The 21,794-nt window shown below is 40.4% G+C and overlaps 2 protein-coding genes across 2 annotated transcripts in view; both read right to left on the bottom strand.

Moving 5' to 3' along the window:
• Window positions 1–1,804: 1,804 nt before the first annotated feature.
• On the bottom strand, window positions 1,805–16,361 carry LOC119745485 (N-acetylneuraminate lyase-like). The gene is made up of 12 exons (XM_038221855.1): window positions 16,076–16,361; window positions 14,737–14,828; window positions 12,115–12,185; window positions 11,089–11,176; window positions 10,215–10,272; window positions 9,445–9,520; window positions 6,283–6,375; window positions 5,469–5,617; window positions 4,949–4,995; window positions 3,676–3,760; window positions 3,010–3,049; window positions 1,805–2,610 (listed from the first exon to the last, which is right to left on the bottom strand). The coding sequence occupies exons 2-12, from the start codon at window positions 14,796–14,798 to the stop codon at window positions 2,456–2,458; spliced, it is 924 nt and encodes a 307-aa protein (XP_038077783.1). The 5' UTR covers window positions 14,799–14,828; window positions 16,076–16,361; the 3' UTR covers window positions 1,805–2,455.
• Window positions 16,362–19,513: 3,152 nt separating this feature from the next.
• LOC119745486 (CMP-N-acetylneuraminate-poly-alpha-2,8-sialyltransferase-like) overlaps window positions 19,514–21,794 on the bottom strand; it is a 28,887-nt gene continuing 26,606 nt past the window's right edge. The window contains exons 7-8 of the mRNA XM_038221856.1: window positions 21,312–21,559; window positions 19,514–20,585 (exon numbers count right to left, since the gene is read on the bottom strand). Coding sequence (XP_038077784.1) covers window positions 20,368–20,585; window positions 21,312–21,559 — 466 coding nt within the window. The 3' untranslated portion in view covers window positions 19,514–20,367. The remainder of the gene's footprint in view (window positions 20,586–21,311; window positions 21,560–21,794) is intronic.

A 21,794-nucleotide genomic window follows, 5' to 3' on the forward strand; every position in this document is an offset into this window, starting at 1 on the left:
ATACTGGGAAAAGGACAAAAGAAAGACATCTGTGTTTATTTACTTTAGTCCAGCTGTTGCAGTTGTACTTTTTTTGAAGAGAGCGCACCTCTAAAAAAAATAAATGATTGTCGATTTCAAAAATAAACATTTTATATGTTATTGCGGCCAAACAAAATGGCAACAGCTGTGAGCAGGATATTTTTGTAGTTATTACATTACACGACCAGAAGTACAATGTACTCTGTGTGTCAATATAACACAAATGGCAAGCTTAAAAACACCAGGTTTTATAATTGATTATAGCAGATAAGTGGTCTACACAGCTGCTACGAGACTTGCCTACTAACGTGGTACAACCATTTAATGAAAGCTTTGTTTAATTACTGTTTTTCACTTGTTGATTTTCACATGAATAGATTGCAGGCAAGTTGTAAACATGGGCGTCGCCAGGATTTTTCCCGGGGGGGGGGGGGGGGGGGGACAAAGCAAATTTTTCCCCGAAATTCCTTAACTCTTTCATTATTTTCTCAATTTATCATTTTTCTGAGCGTCAGCAGGGGAGCATTTGCCCTTTATTGACAAGTACAGCATATGGCACAGGTTTGCTGACTCACCTACATGTACATGTTATCTTTGTGGATCTCCAAAGAACTCCCCCCAAAATAACACTGGCAGTGCAACTAGAAAAAAAACAACTATACTTGATAAATTAAAACCAAAAAAAATGTAATTCTGTCTATACATGTTATTAAACCTCAAAAAAACCAAAAACTGGCATTTGTTACAGCACAATTAGTTGGTTTAAACAAGCGTGTACAAGTGTACTCAAACAGGCAAGCTGGACCTATGAGATGAGAGCACATTTGGCAAGTAGGTATTCCACATGTAAACAGGGCAGATAGAGTTGTAAAGTCAATCACACGTCAATGACAAGTCACATGTCTGTTAGAGAAGCAGTGGATGAACAGTGGCCACAACAAACACTTTTGCACTGTTCATAAGGCTTAATTGTCACACGACTTTGGACTTGGTGACTTGCGATTGACTAAAGTGACTTGATTTAAATTTATGAAATCAGTGTGTAAATTGAGCAACTGAACTTTCATTTGAATCTTGACGTATTAAGAAAAACAATCTCTCAACCAGTTCGCACCTGAGGACGTACGTGACAACACGCCCTGGCTGTTTTTGCACACAGGCATGGGCCTGACGGGTTAAGACATCAAGATTGCCTCGATACGCCTCCGGGTGACGTCAAAACACGCTAATCCCTCGTGCCTTTTGTACACACACACACAAAGTCCGTGTAGTCTGTGGAGGTGGTCCGTGTGTTGACCGTTGTGCGGGCTGTTGTGCACGTACGGCCTATTGTACAATTTACGCTCCGCTGCACACCTCGGAGCATTGAAACATATGAGGTTTTCGGCAAGAAATATTGTACGAATTAATACTGTTGAAATCACTCTTGCGAATCAGTGTGTAGCGTGTGGCTGTAAGGCCCCCCCCAAAAAAATTGGTCTCTGGTCAGACCAAAGTTCCGGAACTGACGCGGCCACGCGGCTTTTTTTTTTTTTTCTTCAAGCTTGGATTGTACAGACAAGGTGGGGTACTATTTTGCTTTTTTGGTGTCCTCATGTACATTGGTGTCCTCCATCCCCTTTCGATCATTTGCCTTGGTGCAGTTTCCCATTCCTTGGTGCTCTTTGGTAAAAAAAAAATTGAGGAGGTGCGGAAATAGAGGGCGCTGTTTGAGCTACCGTGGAACATTTTGGAAAAAAAAAAGATCGACGTGCATGATTAAAATCGACCGACCTATTTTTTTTTGGCCTAATATTCAGAAATTGGCTGGGAACTTTTGCCTTTTGCGAAAATCCAAATTTTGGGCAAAAATAAACCTAGCACGAAGTGGTAATTCCCCATACATTCATCAATGCTTAATACTTTCAGGAAAAATGGGTAAAATTCATATTTCTCACCAACACAATCAATATCATACTGCAAGTGTCTTGATTCCCTTCAGACCACTTGGCAGCACTAAGCTTGTTCATGGTAATCTGCGACCATGATTTTTACAGTGGATCCAATTTCTTGATCCACTAGTAGTTGAAAAGTTCATCTACTCCACTTATAGTTGATGGAATATTTGATCCACTCAACGATTAGTAGACCCAGTCCACCACTAGTGCATGTATGACAATATGTACTAGTTGACTCCACAACTAGTAGCTATATTGGTTGATCCACTCAGTGGATTAAAAAGACCACCAAATTATCAATAGTGCACTATTGATTAGTTGGTGGTCTTTTTAATCCACTCCACTTTCGTTTGGTGGACTATTTAATCCACTCCACTAGTGGATGTTCTAGTTGATCCATTTCACTACTAGTAGATTCAATTACTGATCCACTCCATCTAGTTGATGGACTACAAGTAGTGTATACACTGTACTTTCTAGTGGATACACTGCACTTTCTAGTTGATCCACTCGTAGAAGCCAATCTTCTTCAGGTCTTCGTCCATGCTTTGCAGCTGCTTGTCGTCCAGTGTTGGGTTGGGGAGGCGGGCAGGACCGATTTTGGAGAGCCTGGCCAGCTTCATCAGGCCCTTGTTGACGCCAACATTGCCACCTGCAAGAGGAAACAGGCACGTTAAGATTGAAATCTCATGCGGATCCATGGACAAAGTTTTTATCTGATCGCAAAAAGGTAATTGTTCTTTCAGCAAAACGAAAACAAATCACATAGGGATGTGTGTGAATTGTTTTCATCCCTATGTGAATTATTTTCATTTTGCTGAAAGAATGCACACCTTTATGGTGATCTGTGGACAGAACTTTAAAACGGTGGTTGTGTTTAAAATTCTGTAACTTGGAAAGTACATGAGTGATTTGCATGATTCTTGTACTAAAAGAAAGCTTATGAATTGGGCTCTCATATCCTAGATTTTGAAAAAAAAGAGCTACAAGCAGAACTTCACTAAAACAACTGAATTGCAGGACATAGCTATTGAAGACTCAATATACATACCATATTTAAAAAGTAATGGAATGAAAGACAGGTACATCGCCTGAAATAAGAAAACAAAAAGAATGCAAGAAAAACGATTTAACATTTCAAGTAAATATCATTCGAGACCCTTTTAATGACAATTCATTAATACGTAAGACAGTTTACCCATTTCTATTGGTCGAGAGTCCATCATCACGTGGGTGGTTGATAAAACGCCGCCTGGTTCTGGTGTCACATTCCGGTGTCTCCTTATTATCTCCACTTAGGCATGCGCAATGCTACCAACGAGTCCGTATTTCATTGTCGTCAATTCACACTACACAGGCACTGCTGCATTCTGCGCCACATTGAAGTTGCGTCACGTGCAAAGGAGATTTTAGTACTACTCGCGTGAAGCACATACCATAAACATCACCAAAACATGACGTAAAATAGTTGAACACAATTGTTGGAAATTGTGAATTTTCGATTTGTCATTTTGATCTGTTTTGACTTTTTGACTGAATGGCCCTTTTTTCCTCCCTGACCTAGCAGTGTGGTTTAGTGTCCTGTTGGGCAAGTGATATAAGCAACGGTCATTCAGTTGCAATAGCAGGCCTTCAAATCTTAAGAGAGCACCCAGATTTTGGTTCAAATGTAAGCATAAGTTCAGGGTTCAAATCCAAAAAGTGACTTGTCACTTACATATTCTTTCTGAACTGCCTTCATGTCTCCCTTCTTGTAAGCCTCCAACATTCGGTTTGCACCTTTGCCGGCATAGTTGTAAGTGCTGGGTGAAAAGTAATTGCACAGAAACCACTGTTAGAAATAAACTGACAAATATAAAATCAAGTCATAAGTTTCTTGGGGTAGGAGTAGAGACTGTGGATTAAATCTTTATTCATAAATACCTGACAGTTTAGCTATTCCTATTGGTCGAGAGCCCGTCACGTGGCCGGTCTTAAACGGATGATAAAGACATGGCTAGCTGGTCTTAAACACTTTTCCAGTGTCACAATAAAATGTGGACTCCTAAAAATCCAGTGCCTCTTACCGTTTCATTGGTTGAACGTTCACAATCCTCACGTAGGCATGCGCAACACTACAAGCGAGTCGGAATTTTATAGTTCTAAATTCAAAACGCAACACCCCAGGTGCGTTCTGCGTGACATCGCGCAGAACATGCTACGCGCGCGTCAACCTCCATAAAAGGGTTGTTTACATCTTACTCGCCAGCTGAACACTCCATTATTTTGCTAGAGGGATGTTTCAAAAAGCATGAAGTGAACTTGTTGAACAAAATCGGGATTTTTTGAACGAATTATTTGATATTTTTTTACGGATAAGGTATTTATGAATGGAAATAAATATGTGCTCGGTCGGTATTTATCACTCTGTTTAATACCGCTTAGAGTCTGGGTGCTGATAATTACCCTCGCCTCCGGCTCGGGTAATTATCAGCACCCAGACTCTAAGCGGTATTAAACGAGTGATATAAACCTCTGGAGCACACATTTATTCCCTTATTATTATTATTAATCATTTCTGGTAATAAGTAAGATTTGAGGCTCTGCATGGTAGAGATACTAATGAATGAAAGGTTTGCAGAAACACCATTTGGGAAAAATTTCTCAACTAAGAAAATGGTTCTGAAAAGAGGTATAACCTCGACTTTCTGGTAATGAAACCAAGGATTCCTCAAAGGCGCCCTACGCAATGTAGCTCGCAAGCCTGAGGAAACCTGTAGAGAGAAGGCAATGAGAAGAAATTACGGTTTTGGAGGTGGGAGGAAAACCCCAGAATAATATTCTGGGGAAAACCCAAGGAATCAGGCAGGGACTGAAAACCCAATCCACATATTGGCCCAGGCGGGATTCGAACCCGGGTCACAGCGGTGGAAGGCAAGGAAAGTACCGCTACGCCAACCTGACTCCCCACAAATCTTTGGTGAGTACTGTTTTTACTGTTCAAAAATTACCTTCCAACGAATCCTTCTATGCCCATGGCCAAGGCTGAAGGTAGTTGCTACAGACAAGGAAGGAGGGAATAAGAAAAACAAAGAAACTTATTAATGCAACATACTAACATGACTATTAAAATCACATTATATAACTGAAATGCAGATCCTTGTCATGTGATTGGTGGAACTCACATCACGTGACATTCGTTATTGCTCCCATTCGCGTTGGGGCTCAAAAAATCCCATTCGCTCATGGGGAATGGGAAATACTATTCAACAGTTAGGATCATCCTTGTTCCATGAGGCGGTATTTGTAAGCAAATGCATGCTGGTGTGCTGGTGTGCAGATTTCTGATGGACTCGACAGCATCAACTATGAACGTCTTGAAAGACGGAGTCAAAGATTTTATCAGAAAAGGGGACCCTAATTCACTTCACAATGCATGCATCTGATGACCACTCCAATCTCTTCATGGATTCCACCAGATCTGTTGCCATATATTGGATCAAGATCAAGGCTAAAATTCGTTTACCGTACCTCATCTGTGGAGTACAGGATTTGCAGTTTGTCGCCGGCGAGTTTCTGGACTCGGGCCATGTCGTAGAAATTGGAATTGGTGAACTTCACTCCCCTAAGCGTCGGGACAGGCGTTTTCTTCAGTCCTTCCCAGATGGATTCCAATGAAACTGTGTTAAAAGCCAAGACAATCATATTACGATGAAATGTTAAGCCAACTGCATACCCTTCTCTGATTTCAGCCAAAGCATAAGTGTAGCCAGCATTTTCTTTTTGAATTACAGTGGAAACCAATTGCAAGTGTTTAATTGGATTCGGGCTTTGCTACCCCCTGACCCTACCCAAAACAATAGGGCGCGTTCAATGATGGCCATCTCTGTAGGAGAACTGCAACTGCGTATTTTACGCAATCATTAGCACACATTGCGCAGTGTTGAAAATGTCCCAAACACGCTTGCTTGTTGCTTGAAATATGTTCGAAATACGATGCAGCTGATGCACATTATGCAAGTTGATGCTCAAAATGCCAAAGCACCGTGGATGGTACGTAGGAAATGACGTCATTTGAACGAGATTTATACCCCAGAAAGTTTGCCTATGTCAAAAAAAATTTAAAATGATTTTTTTTTTTTTTAAAGTTCAACAAGGAAATTGACTGAAGCGGGGTTTGAACCTGCAACCTCCAGATTACCGTTCCGGTGCTCTACCAACTGAGCTATCCAGCCCTATGTTGGCGGTTCCTCACTTTGTCAGTGTCTTTGTTCAACGTGTGCTAGTCGCACGTGTGCCAGACTAACGTTGACAGTCTATTACTGAGCCAAAAACTGATGCTTACAATTGAGTCCAGTATGTCCCGGGTTGTGGTAGTAATACAGAGGTAACGATGGGGCAGCAGTACTGACTTCTCTCAGGTACTGGAGCAGAAGATCTGGGAAAAGAACAAAATCAACAATCCTTAAAGGGAAAACAACATTTGCAAACATCAAAAAACAAAACTATTGAATTATTATGAAATACCTTAGTGGACTGTTAGGCCCAAAAAAAAAGTCTCCGGTTTCTGGTATGGAGCTTGCCTAAAAAGTGGTACAGCGACGCGTTTTTTTTTTTTTTTTTTTTACCCGTTTTTTTTTTGCTTCAAATGTCGGCTGATGACTGCAAATGGTGCCCGACTAAACTTAGTGCAAATATTATGGGAGACCAGAGAGGCCACATAAAGCTTATTCTCGATCATAACCCCATCTAAAAACACGTTAAAATTGTGCAGCAGCAGGATTCCAGTCAAACCAGTGAGTTTGGCGGTTTTGAGACATCATCTTTCATTGAAAAAAAAAAGTTTTCATTTTGCCGACGCGCATGGCTACGGCGACGCGCATACCAAAAACCTTAGTGGCCTTAGTGAATGACCGTCTAAAGTATCCTGTTCAATCATGGCACCTGGTGTGCTGTCATTTTAATGAAAACTTGTATTTTTGTATCATTTTCCAATGCCATGAATGCTGGTTGGCCGACCAGCGTTGTTCGCATTTTGTTCGCAATCGATCACACACCTATATGTACGGGTACAAGCCAGCTAGACTGGTTCCCTGACCTTACAATTCACCGACATCTATAAATTGCACCGTTTCATTTTACGTGGGATCAGGGAACCAGACCACAGGAACATGAATGTTTTTCTTGGTTTGTCCAGCATCTACGAACATAAAACTTCAAACATGTCAGTGTAACACTATTTGCTATAAAATACTAACCCCCCAAATCCATCCATTTCTGAACATTACGGCAAAAGTAAATGTTGTATATTCCCTATAATTACAAGTGTATGATCAAAGTTACATGTACATATCTCTATCAATGTACACGTACCGGAAACCAGTATGCATACATTTGTACTAAACGTGACAGGTGGGTAGTATTTGTTCTTCCAGTATGACCGCCGATCTGCACTCTGGAACAGTCAAACACTCATACTGTTTCCACGGCTGCAGCGCACATTATCAGACTATCGGTTTGTTCTATTGACACAATATTCATGTAGTGCGATATCTCTCCAAACTTCTGTGTGGGGGGGGGGGGGGGGCAGATAGCGATAGCCTTGAAACTTTTTTGTTCACGACCCGAGCTGTTATGACTTTTTAGCCTCTAGCCTTGCGCATCTTTTGATACCAAAAACATAAATGTTGTATACAGTGTATGATCAAAGTTACATGTACATGTATCTCTTTTACTGTACACGTACCGGAAACCGGTATTATGGACAGGTGGGCAGTATTAATGTTCTACCAGTATGACCTCCGATCTGCACTCTGGAACATTTTGACAACTACCGGCAGGCAAACACTCATACTGTTTGCATGTCTGCAGCGCACATTATCAGACTACAGGACTGGGTTGTTCTATTGACACAATAATCATGTAGTGCAAAATCTCTCCAAACTTCTGTGGGCATATGTTCAAGGCCGAAGTCTGCTACATGTATTTCTCAACTTCAATACCAACGGACTAATATTGATAAGGGCCATTCCACGGTTACTCAAGTTACATTTTTGATTTACTTTTGAGTTTCCTTGGGCTGTAATTACCTTACTAAAAAGATTTAATAACTGTTATCCCCATGGTAGGTAGAGTAGACCTAGACCTACCTAAGCACCAAAGATGACATCCAGAAAAACGTGTTATGTATGATAAACAAGACGCACAAAATGGGTTACTCACATTACGAAAATGTAACGTGATGTAACCGTGGAATCGCCCATAAACAACAAAGCAAACGCCAAATCTCTCTAAGCAGTAGAGAACGATGTTGTCCAATATCCAGCACCAATTACTCCACAAAACAGACAGGCGGTGGCCCAGGACAATGTTGTCCGAGACTAATTAAGCACAAGGGGCTGTATTCACAAAACTCAAACTCAAGACAACACTTACATTTTTTGTAAGTCACACTTAAAATCTAAGCACCCTGCTGAAGTGGGGCGCCTCATAGTTTGGTATTCACAAAAGATTTAAGCACTCTACTTATCTTAGTGCTCAACTTAACTTAAGCAATCACTTTTGCTCATGCGCATCACATTTCAAAAACATTTTATTACTGGAAATGAACTGAACAGAAAAAAAAAAAAATCTTGGGCTGTCACACATTAGCTTCAATTTGGGTTCCTTTTACAATAATTCGATATTGACAAGGTTTCCCTTAGCCCCTAGAAATGTCCAATTTTGTGCCTAAAAAATTCAAACCAAAGGAACAGAAATAAAGCCGCCATGACACCCTGGTGCCCCACTTACCTTGACTGAAGACATGTCCAGACCACACTTTGATTCAAGTCACGGAAATAAGAGGGGCACTTAGTGAAAATGTTTCATGATTATTGCTTTAATATCAAGACTTGTCTAAGTCGCATATTTATTAGTGGGGTGCTTACATTTTCATGACTTAAGTTGTTTTGTGAATACGGCCCCAGACTTCAGCATACTGAGCCTAGCAACTTTCCCTTCCCGCCTAAACTTTCAACTTCTAGGATGTTAAGAACCAACCCTACTGCTCATTGGCCCACAGCCATGCTTTTCCACGTATCATAGAACAGGATCTCTGATTGGCTGGTTACCCTTCCAAACCTTCTCAGTCATTGGTTAAAAATTTGTGGCTCTTGATTGGCTACTTTTCTGATTACTGGATCCCACTTTTGTCACAAAATTTTCTGTGGACTTTCATGTACAAAAGATCTTCATGACAAATTACTGCAGCGTAGTATTATGCTGTCACATGTACATGCAGCATTGTCATCTTTTTGAACAGCACATTATGAACAGGAACGACCATTGCTGTTATCAATACTTGGATCACTTAGTGACAAAATTGAACGTCTTGAACAGAGCACAGAATCAGAGTACAGGATTGGGATGTTCTTTCGGACACAATATTCATGCAATGTGAAGATTCTCAAAACTTCTGTGAGCATGTTTAATTTTGGACAAAGGTATGATATCTTTTTCAACTTACCAACGGACTGTGGCTTGAAAAAAGTTGGTGACACGACACATATCGCGTCGGCTTCTATGTCGGCAGCGTGAGATGCCTAAAAAAAGGATGAAAACATATTGACAGTGATTTATTGAATGACAGGGGAGGACTTTGCAGGATTGAGGCAGTGGTCATCCCTCCAAGGACCACATTCAAGAAACGAAGAATTTTTTAGGATTGAGGCTGTCATGTATGCAGTATTTTGCATGGAGGCAGTTGGAGGATTTTGCAGGATTGAGGTTGCAACCTAGCAAAAATGCCTAGGGAGTTATGGGTTAACCCTAAAAGGGCGGGGGGGGGGGGGGGGGGGGGGGGGATAGCGATAGCCTTGAAACTTTTTTCCACGACCCGAGCTGTTATGACCTTTTAGGCTCTTGCCTTGTGCATCTTTTGATACCAAAAACATAAAAATCGGACCATGGGTTGCCGCGCAGCGAAACATTTTCTGGCGCTACCCCCCCCCCCCCCCCCCCCCCCCAGCTGAGAGATGGTCAAAATAACCCGGCCCTTATAGGGTTAATGCCCCAAGCAAAAATGGTCACTAGGCATTATACATGTACATCATAAAGGCAACAGCTTGAAAACAAACAAACAGTCAGACACACAATGGATTAATGAACATAATGAATAAACAACAATAAAAACAACCCCATCAGTCAGACATAATTTGGTTTTAGAGAGATGGTGAAGAAGTTTGTCATGATTTTCAATTTGGGAAATGATTTATCAAAAAACTTCATTCTGCCTACCAGATTCTGGGTATCTCTGAGGGAGTCAGCTCCAACATGCACCATGATGACATCAAATCTGAAACGCACACCACAAATCCATCTTGAATGCTTTACAACTTGATTAATACTATTAAAGCTACAGTCCAGCATTTGCAGCTATCCAAAAAGTGACTAATGTAATTATTGTTGAAAAACATACTTTGTTGAAAGGAAGTATTGGGACTAAACTCCCTGTGAAATTATACTTTCTGGCAAGCTGTCAATTTGAAGAAATCAATGAAAGAAGGCCTTTCCAACTTAATTAGACGCACCACTGGAAAATTCCTGTTAGTACTTCGTTTTTTACTCGGCGAAGTGCGCGCAAGCGTAGACACGATGCACACGCGGTTGCTATAATTCATCGGAGCGGTGCGCGACATCGCGTAGCTGCAATCGGCGCTGTAAGAATGTGTCTCGGATGCTGAATTCAGGCCCAATTCAAAACACGATTCAGCAAATTTTGATTTGAAATCGAGATCCTAGAAAGCTGTTTGTCTCGGAATATACACTGAGCTAAAGCTGAGCTGAAACTTTATCAGGTTAGTTGTTCAGCACCTTTCTTTAGATTTTGAGCACGTTTGTTGCTTCAAACGAACATGATGGTGTTTTGGTTCGAACCAGGAACATGGTGTTTGTGCCCTTGGGCAAGACACTTTACCACAATTGCCTCTCTCCACCCAGGAGTATAAATGGGTACCTGTGAGGGTAGAGGACCGTATGTGCACTGACATCGGTAGCCGCGTGGTCTCATGGCGAAGACCTAGACTACAACAATTCTGACAATTTACTTATCCAGTTTCACTATTTTTTATCAGGTTTCATACAATCTTTAATAAATTCACTCATTATTTACCTCTTGTTACACACTTGTAGCCATTTTTCGGCAATCTGCTTTCTCTCGTTGACTGTCAGTGATGCCCCTTCACCCGTTGTTCCGCAAGCTGTAATGTATTTAAAAAAGGCGTAAATACATGTAATACTTGATGGATTTGAGGGGATACAAGAATATATTGCATGAGCTATAGTATAACAATATTTCATGGGTCACAGACAAGTGCAATATTGTTGTAGCGAGTGCAATATATTCTTGTATCCTCCAAAAAGCCATCCAATATTATTATTACATGTATTTATATCAGACTGACTGGACCAGCAAGTGATAAATTTCAGGACGCTGTCTTTATTTCTCAAATTTCGTTGAGTATTCTTTGCCAACTGAAGCAAATTACACGCCCGCTCGAGGCTGTCATTGTGTTTGTTGACAACAGTGTGCGTATACCCTGCTGCGTGCTGCGTCCACGCGTTACGCTCTGTGGACTGGTTGACGACTGTGCGTTTCTACGCTCTCGCTTGTGCGGGAACCAGCGAAATGTGTTGAAATGCCAAGATGAGGACGATATCAAAAATAATATTGTCCTCATCCCAGTTCTTCTTGCTGACAGAATATATGCACTTTGTCAAGGTCTTGGGCCGGACCTTGTGTTGCTTTTGCTCAGCCATGCATAAATATAGGCCTGGATTATGCTTGAAATCCTCCGTACTGCTCCAGGATGTCACTGGCCAAGCCTCAACATATTGACAGTCACTGCCGCAGGATTGTGCAGGATTCAGGTAGTGGTCACCCCTCCACGGACCACATTCAAGAAATAATGGAGGAATTTGTAGGACTGAGGCTATATGCTATTTTTCCATAGGGCCAATTGGAGGGTTTTGCAGGATTGAGGCTACATCCTAGCAAAAAGGCCTAAGGAGTTAGGGTTAATCTTAAAGTCTGCAGCCAACTCACACAATCAGCACGCAGCAAGATACTGAAACTTAAAAATCTATAACTTTTTTGATTAATTTTGAATCATCTCGCAAAAAAAAATTTGCCACTTACGGAAAATATTGCGTACTCCATCTGCCACCAGTTGAGTTGCGTACTGATCAATTGCTTCTAAATTGATATCACTGGCGGAAAAAAAAGAGGCAGGATTGCAAATAATATTTTACTGGTTCTTGTAATAAAATCAGTCAACTGTTTTAAATTCTATGTACACATACATTGAAAATACATGTATAACAATTCATGATTCACGTACAGCAGAGAAAAAAGAGACACTGTTTAAAGGGAATATACAACATTTGCAAACATCGAAAAATAAAACTACCAAGTTTTTACAAAATACCTTACTAGGATGTTGGTAAATGACAGTCTAAAGCATCCTGTAAAATTATGGCACCTGGTGTGAAGTCATTTTCAAGAAAATTGTATTTTTGTATACATTTCCAATGGTGGTCGGCCGACCACCGTTGGAAAAACCTAACTATTTTTCAATTACTGCTCCAACTTTACACCTTTTCAGTCCAAATTTTGTTTGCTATTGGTTACATGTTCATGAACGGGTGCAGGCCAACTAGACTGGTTCCCTTACCTTACGATTTTCCGGCATTTATAAATTGATCCATTTTATCTTTAGTGGAGTCAAGGAACCAGACTACTTGAACATTTTTGTTTTTCTTGGTTTTTCCAGCATTTTCAAACACAAACCTTCAAACATGTCAGTCTAACAATATTTGATCTATTACCCCTCAAATAGTTCATTTCTGAAAATTACAGCAAAAGCCAATCATGTATATTCTCTTTAATCAGTCACTGTTTTAAATTCTACGTATACACTGAAAATATAACAATTCATGTTTCGCGTACAGCAGAGAAAAAAAGAGACACTGTTTAACAACAGGAAGGACTGTTAAAATATTTCACTGGTTTTGTAATAAAATCAGTGAAGTGTTATAAATTCTACATTTACATACATTGAAAATATAACAATTTGTGAGTCACAGCGTTGGACCCAGGCTGATAAAAATGCAGGCGGACGAGAAAAATGAGGGCTGCGTTGTGTATCAATTAAAGGGAATATACATCATTTGCTTTTGCTGTAATTTTCAGAAATGGATGGAATTGGGGGGTTGGAAATATATAGCAAATAGGCCTACGGTATAGTTACACTGACTTTTGTGAGGTTTTGGGTTCGAAAATGCTATAAAAACCAAGAAAAACAATAATTTTCCTGTAGTCTGGTTCCCTGACTCCATATAAGAAGAAACAGAGCAGTTTACATACATTGGGGAATTGTAAGGTCAGGGAACCAGTCTAGCTGGCTTGTACCCGTTCATAGGTGTGTAATCGATTGCGAACAAGTGTGATGGTCAATTGGGGCCAGTATTTGAAAAAAAAAGCCAGTTTTTTTCAACGCTGGTCGGCCGACCAGCGTTGGAAATTGATACAAAAATACCACTTTTCTTGAAAATGACAGTATACCAGGTGCCATGATTTTACAGGATGCTTTACACTGTCATTCACTAACAGTCCAGCAAGGTATTTCAAAATGATTTGGTAGTTTTATTTTTTGATGTTTGCAAATGTTGTATTTTCCCTTTAACATGGGTATGATATTATAGACTGTAGTGTTATGCCTTAGCTAGCATCTACATGTATGGAATAGTCACAATTTTCGTTCATATGAGTCCAACTACAGTTAGAATGGTTTGAAAACATGTACTTTTGTAATACAAGAAAATAGACTGGCACCTGGAACAGCCAGTCCAACACCGCTTCAGTATATACTGCATCAATCAACTGTGCCAAAAGAAACATGGGCCAAGTTAGGAACTAAGTATCTAATTACTTAGTCCGAAAATGTGGGACTCTCAATACTGTGTATGAGAGTCCCAAAACTTAAGGTATTGAAAACATGCAATACAAGAAAATAGACTGGCACCTAAAACAACCAGTCCAACACAGCTTCAGTACTGCATCAATCAACCATGCAAAAAGAATTTAAGAAACATGTGGCATGAAGCGGGAACTAGTCTCAATTCATTACACATTTCTCCATAGTCAAGCCACCAGACTATTGACACTGAATGAAGAGGTCAGTCTTTTCAAATAGTTGGACCATGGTTGGACATGTACCAGTCTAGTATTTAGCCCCATTTTCATGATTTTGAAATCACTTGACTTCCCTCTCATGTGCAAAATATTGAAGAAAAGTCTCCTTTAAAAATTGAATTGAGTCTGCAAACTTGGTTGGTGAAATACTGACGACATTTTCTTTGCCCTGGCAGTGGAATGTTTGGAAAAATTTTCTGGCTAAACTGTGAGTAAAGTGGGCCTGATTTAGTTTTGCACGTTTCAGAGCACTCCAGAGCCCCGTCTGCTAAGTACTACACATTTCTCCACAGTCTGCCACCAGACTAATGGCACTGAATGAAGAGGTCAGTCTTTTCAAACAGTTGGACCAAGGCTGGACATGTACCAGTCTAGTCTTTAGCCTCATTTTGAAATCACTTGACTTCCCCCTCATGTGCAAAATATTGAAGAAATGTCTCCGTTGAAAAAAATTGAAAATTGCCCAATGAAAATTTTGGAGAAATGTGCTGGTTAAAGAGGAGGGAATGTTCGCCTGATTTTTAGTACAGACGGACGGGCGACACACCGCACACTAGTCATACTCACCCATTTTCTTTCATTGGAGTAAAAACAGCCGCTGTAAATCCCTTCACCTTGAAGTTTTGCATTTTGTAATATGGACCCTTCTAGAAAGAAACCTGCGTAAAAATTCAAGATAATTTAATCTTTGGGCCCCCAAAAAATTATTTCTGCTTCCAATTACATGACATTCGAAAATTGGGTAGGTTTGAAGGTAATTTTTTGGGGGGTCAATTTTTGGGTGTACGATCATATGGAGGCGCCTGCGTGTAGTCAAGGGTAAAAGGTAGAAATTGATGGTTTTGGGTGTTTTTTCCCCTCCATTGCACTCCCACTCCGTATCCGCGTAGCCGCCAACAGGGTAGTTGGTTTGGACTTAAATTTTGTTCAGCAACTCCCATTCCTTTTGTGTTGCTTCGTTCTCAAGCATATTCAAGGGGACTCCCACTCCGTATCCGCGTAGCCGCCAACAGGGTGGTTGGTTTGGACTTATAATTTTTTTCAGCAACTCCCATTCCTTTTATGTTGCTTCGTTCTCAAATAATGGACCCCCACTCAGTATCCGCGTAGCTGGCATGGACTTGAATTGTTTCTTTTCCAGTGATTCCAACCTCGTAGCCAGAGAATTTAGGGGTGTATTTCCGAGTGGCGGGGTATTCTGCAATTACTCCGAATGGAGTGGCTTCAAAAAGTCGGACTTCCAAAAAAGCATTGTTCCCAAATTTCAACAAAAATGACGTGGAAATCAGAAATCACGTGGAAGCGTAACACCCGATGACTGTTTCATGCACTAGTATAAGGTTTACCACTCGCATCACAGCTTTGGTACTGGAACCGCAACCAATAGTGCATGAAACAGTCATTGGGTGTTACGCTTCCACGTGACGTCATGCGCCAACAGCCAGCGCAGCCGGCAAAACGAGTAGTTGACAGCGATCGCTCTGTGCCTGTTAATCGACCGCCATTCATTGTACACAATTTTTTTTTGTGCACAAACCAATAGCGGTCCTGGCCAATCCAGCAAGGTTGTCAAGTTAGCGGTTATTCCTCCTGTTTTCACTGCAATTGTAGGCTGAATCTTCATCGTGGATCGTTTTTTACTTCAAGGACCTGTGTAATGGTTATTCCAGGCAAGTTTGGGGTGAGTTGCAGTTGCAATTAGTGTGTAACGGGGACAAAATTGAACATTTTCCAAATTTTTTTTGCAAATACAGTGAAATACTAGTACAAGTTACGAGAAAAATGCGCTCCAGCCCTAGATGACAACCCAATGATAAAACTCAGGGCTGGGTAACTCCAGCTAAACTGAGAAGCAGTCCAACCTGGGCTAATTCTTAGTCTTACCTTACCAGTTACCATGTCTTACCGTAAATCCCGTAATGCAACTGTACAGACTAGACCGGGCTAGCTAGCTCGCAACTAATGACACAGAGTACCGATCCAGGCTGCAGAGTATTAGAGACGTGGCTATTTTTTAGTTCATGTTTGGCAAGGTTATTATGTCTGGTAAGGTTATTTGTAACATACGTAACCTTTTCGATCACCACAATCAGAGGACCAAAAATCGAAAGTAACAGATATGCTTCACACAGTGCGCACAAAATACAAAGGAAAGACTGGTCACATGCTTTTACAGCTGATGACCCTGCAGAGGTTAAATATCCATTGTTGTATTGTTCATTTGTTGACATCTTTTTGGAATATTCTATTTTGGGGGAGGGGGAATAATCATTTTTAAAATTTCGTTTTGTTCTTTCTTCTCCACAACATGGGTATATTTTGTCACTCAAGAGGGTAAATGCATCCGCGAATAGTAATAACATTGTGGAAATAAAGATTCTGAGAAGTTTTGAAGTGACTAGCGATTCAATTACAATGCCCTTATCTAATTTTTTACCCACCCCTCGGGTACAGGCTGATTTCACGACCTAAATAGTACACTTGTGATTGGTCGTCAGTAGCACGGTCAACCAAAGGTCATGCATAAAGTTACTACTTGTTCACCCACAATCCATTGCGTCTTCGTAATAGATTCTGCACAAAAACAGATCAGCGTGTACCTCAATAATAAGCTGAAACAAGGGATAAGCACGGAAAAAAAGACAATAATTGACAAGTGTTGATACTTCGCCTTGTAATAAATTTTAAAAACTTCTGCTTTATTACACAAAATGACTGTTCTACAAAACATTGGTTTTTTTTTAGTGGTACATGCATATAATAGCCGAGTTGGGCCTTGTGTAATCTGTTGTCGGTATATGCATTTGTGCTTAATTAGTTGTCAGTGAAGTGAACCGAGGCATACGAGGCCTTCTTTCTTCGCGATTGAACTTTGATAATACAGGTTTGTTTGTTTTTCTCCTCGAATGAAAAACAAATGATATTGCTTTAAGAAAAACATGATATTGCTATATCATAAAATACGTTCTCCCAAAACAGATCGAATCATGTAAGACAAAGAGCTTACACCCGTTTTGCATACATACCGGTAAGTTATCAGCACATTTATCTTCTTTTTTTTTCATTGTACGGAATAATATCAGGTGGTTTTAAATGATATATTTTATTGTAGCCGTATTTCTCTTGTTTTCATGTAGAAAGACAAAGATTATACTCTTATTCTTGGATTTGCCGATTCATGCATGCATGGCTATACAGGGTGTCCCACAAAAAATGCTCCACTCTCCTTTTTTTTTTTTTACAAATTCAAGCAAACCTATTACCTAATACCTATTTGTAAATCAACCACACGTAACAATAATTTGTTCACCTATGGCTGATTGTTCACAATTGTTACGTGTGGTTGATTTACAAATAGGTATTTTTAGTCAAAGTCCAATAAATGGACAATGTCATGGTTGGTTGGTTTTCTCTTGTTTGCTTCACAACAACTGATGACTGGTCTTTCGTAATAGATACCAAGTAGAATTTTTGAAAAGCACACTTGACAAAAATCGGCATTTTAAAATTGGTGAATTGAGTCCCCAGCGCAGTTGGCAAATGGAGGCGAGTTCATATTTAAGCATTTCTGTCCCTAGTGGATTGATAGTATGATCCATTTTTTTGGGTAGATAACAACCAAGACACATAGCATTCTTACCATGCATAATAAGAAAATTCACGCATTCAGGTTTGCTTGAATTTGTAAAAAAAAGGAGAGTGGAGCATTTTTTTTGGGGGGACACCCTGTAATGGGATATTTGAAAATAAGTGCAAAGCTTTGAAATGAGTTGTGGCGTACACTTATAATTAGAATCAGTGAAACAAACTGATTTTCAGTTCTTGTACAAATATTGCCATAATAGATGACCAGATGGACCTTGCATTCTTATGGCACACCATAACTTTAGTTTGTAACTCAGTTAAAATTTTACCAGGATCTCATGATTTTTGTGTGTGTCATTTTTCAATGTATTTGCTTGTAAACAAAGAAAGACAAAGGTCTATTTAAAAGATATGCAAAAACCTGGATGCTTATTACGGTACTACTTCGTACAAAAATATAGAATACCCCAAAGAATTTAAAAAATATACTTGTTAATCTTCATCATAAGCACATGAATACAACCAGTGGCGGATCGGGGGGGGGGGGGAATCGGGAGGAGGGGGGGGGGGGGGAGGGTAAGGGGGCCCATGACCCACCCCTCCCCCACAAAAACCAATAGATTTAAATTATGTGGCAAAAATGCAACCACTGCGTACACCACCACAAAACTCAACAAAAGCAATACATTATATTTTGTTGAAAAACAATACTGGATTTTTTTTCCCAAAATATTTTTTTTCTGGCCCCAAAACATTGTGTTCTATGGAGCCGCCTTCGGATTGCAACGTTCAGCCGCTGATTAATGTTACGACACTAGTAAAATGGAGCCAAAAAAATTAATGGAAGTTCGTTGTTATTTTTTTCCTTAAATTGCCTTAGAAACAGGGGAAAATAATAATTGTAAAGCGCTTTGATCCCCGTTGCGGCGTAAAAGCGCTAACGCCGGCTATTATAGGTTTCCTCGGCCAATTTCCTGAAATGTTCATTCACTTCTGAAAATCGGTTATTGTTTTCGTCGGAATTTTAATGCAATTCCATTTCAATTCAACATTTCAATTCAACGAAAGTTCAATCGTTTTCATTGTCCGTGCATTCGGTTTTGAGGAAACAGACGGCAAATTACGTTACCTGTGCATTCATTTACACAAGCATACCTTTTCTTAATTGGTTGCAGGTACAGCTAATTTGATTGACGGTTAATGAAAGAGAAACCCCAATTATATCTGGTGCAGATGGCATTAAACTAAAAGTGAAATAGAATGGTGAATGTTTGAAATCGCCCTCTAAAAGCGAAACAGAAGTCTTGTAAACGAATCTTAATGGACATAAACGAAAGGTGCTGCTCAAATAATTGATTGTACCGAAATGGAATCGAGTGCTCTCCTGGTTGCGAAAACGCAACGCGTGTTCAGAGTGATTCTCAAATTTAGACGAAAATGAATGACCGATTTTCAGAAGTGAATGAACATTTTAGAAAATTGGATAGGAAAACCTAGATTATTATTTTTTTTCATAAAAAGATTTCATAATTTTTTTCGGACGCATTATGACCCTTGACATCCCTATATAGCAGGGCGTGACTTCGGCACGCACTGCATTCAACACTTCATATCAACCCTCCCCATTTCCTGTAATCTAGCTCCGCCCCTGGTAACACCCAAGCACGTTTGCAGGATAATTAAATATTTTGGCAGGGATACATTTACAAATGGTGCTATAGCCGTATTCTCTTTCACATAATAAGCCAATCACCCAGAATTTACCACATTGTATGGCTTTATTTCCATTAAAAAAACCCTGCAAAGAAGACACTAAGCCTATGTGTCATAATATATAATAAATTTAATAACCTATTGCTCTGACATACCACCACTTTTTAAATACCCTGAAGATATGTTTAAGTCACCTCAAATGCAAACAGAATGAAAATGAGTTGTTAAGGAAAAACAAATATTTCAGTTAAAGAACACACAGCATCAACCATTCGGTCCAAATCAATCCAAACTAGTTCCCATATCACCATTCATGATAGTTGTGTAGGGCCATTTTTTGTTTACAAGTAACGCTAATTTACATGACCCTCACGCGAAGATCTCTCATAGGCAAGATTCACCCATGGGCAGCCATTTTGACGGCAGTTGTCACACGCATACGCGCGTTATGCGCGACAAAAGTCACAGTGCTCTCATGGATATGAAGACGTCATTTTCGTTTCCTGTTTTCTCTCTTTTCCCCCCCCCACCAAACTGTTAAAGTTTCGAACTTTACCCAAGACGGAATCTCTTCACCCAAGACTGAACCTCCTCCAAAACATGGCATAAATTGTTTTGCTTTCAAATCCAAGAGCAACTTCGATCAAAAACTATACGGCTATAGACAAAGTTCGCCTTAACCTCCTCGAACGCAAGCGAGTCGACGACGCTTGGACTTGACTTTTACGATGGTTATCTGCCTGCTGCTCGTATCGCAGTGTACAGATGCGTGAAAGCCAGGGACCGGTGGTTTCGCGATGACGCAGGCGCAAGGTGCGTCACGAGTCAACCACTGGTAAAAAGCCAACTGCCCTTGATCGAACTTGCTCTTCGAGATTTGAGGCAAGACCATTCATCCCATCACTTGCACGACTGCAAGTGCAAATTGATGATTCCCTTTTCGTGCAGCATCAACAGGGTCTTGAATTCCTTGTCAAAGTTGTGCACCTTAGTTGGTTTGACGTTATTATTGTAGTGGTATGGGACCGCTTTCCCACCGACAGACTTTGGGAAAGGCCAGAAACCGTAGACGTGAATCCGGTCGCAGGCATCAAAGAGAGAAGACACAGCGTAGAGACCTGTTGGAAAGGACAATGTGGTGAGAGTTCAAACAAGCTTTCATTTTTTTTCTTCTTAATATTCATCAATGCTTTCCATTCAAGTTATAATCTTAACAATCGAAATCATATTGCATAACAAAATTATTGACAGGCAAAAGCTGCTTAATGTTGGCGTTCCTCGTCAGCTGACCGATGGTATGACGTCACATGTAACATGGTCTAGTAGTTGGGACGGTCGAAACTCTACAGGGCGAGTAAAAAAACCCAACGAAACCCAAATGTCGGGACCACTGTTTTAGTGAAGTTCATGTAGCACTTCCAAGATATGAAAGCCCAAGCTTTCTATAGTAAAATAATCATTCAAATCACTCATGTAATTTTCAAGTTACGGAATTAAGTGTTATTTCAGCATAACCAAAACAAATCACATAGGTGGATATGAATTGTTTTCGTTTTGCTGAAAGAACGCACACCTTTTTTGTGATCTGTGGACAGAACTTTAAAACGGTTATTGTGTTTAAAATTCCGTAACTTGAAAAGCACATGGGTGATTTGAATGATTCTTGTACTAAAAGAAAGCTTATGAATTAGGCTTTCATGTCCTGGATTTTGAAAGTGCTACATGCAGCACTTCACTAAAACAAAAGTCCCGATATTTGGGTTTCGTTTTTTTTTATTGGGGCAGGATCCCCAAAATCTGGTATGTGGTTAAGATGTGTACTAGCACGGCTAAACGTCTCTCACCCGTCGACGGCCATTTCAATTCGGTATCCAGCGTCTTTCTCCAGAGGTTGGCTACCACGAGGAAGTGGTCCGGGCTGCCGTAGACCGGCTTGGTCACGTTGGCCCGCATTGCCACGCCGGCAATCTTGACCAAAAGCCGCAGGCTCCCGCTGACGGCGAAGCCCGGTAAGTACATGTAACTCTCCTGGAACTGTCGCAACTCGTCGATCATCTTCGCTTCGTCCTCTTTAGTCTTGATGGAATTTACTCTGATTTAAAAAAAGGAGGATTCTTTTTGTGAGTGTTCGGTGATAAAACACAAAATAATTTCAAAGCCGAACCAAACAAAATTGACTGGAGCAGGTTTTGAACCTGTGACCGTCCGGATTGCCGTTCAGGAGCTCTACCAACGGAGCTATGCAGCGCTGTGTGGGCGGTTCACAATTTTGTCAATATCTTTGTTCAAGGGGCGCTAGTCGGAAACCATAAGCCCGTATATGCGAT

Source organism: Patiria miniata, unplaced genomic scaffold (genome assembly GCF_015706575.1).
Source record: "Patiria miniata isolate m_02_andy unplaced genomic scaffold, ASM1570657v1 HiC_scaffold_7, whole genome shotgun sequence".
Classification (NCBI taxonomy): domain Eukaryota; kingdom Metazoa; phylum Echinodermata; class Asteroidea; order Valvatida; family Asterinidae; genus Patiria; species Patiria miniata.

Excerpts from the sequence above, each read along its gene's own strand:
- LOC119745485 (XM_038221855.1), bottom strand. The coding sequence starts at position 14,798 with ATGCAAAACTTCAAGGTGAAGGGATTTACAGCGGCTGTTTTTACTCCA. Across the intron at positions 11,177-12,114 it reads TGGAGTACGCAATATTTTCC|CTTGCGGAACAACGGGTGAA; the intron begins GTAAGTGGCAAA and ends AATACATTACAG. Across the intron at positions 4,996-5,468 it reads TCCTGTACTCCACAGATGAG|CAACTACCTTCAGCCTTGGC; the intron begins GTACGGTAAACG and ends CCTTGTCTGTAG.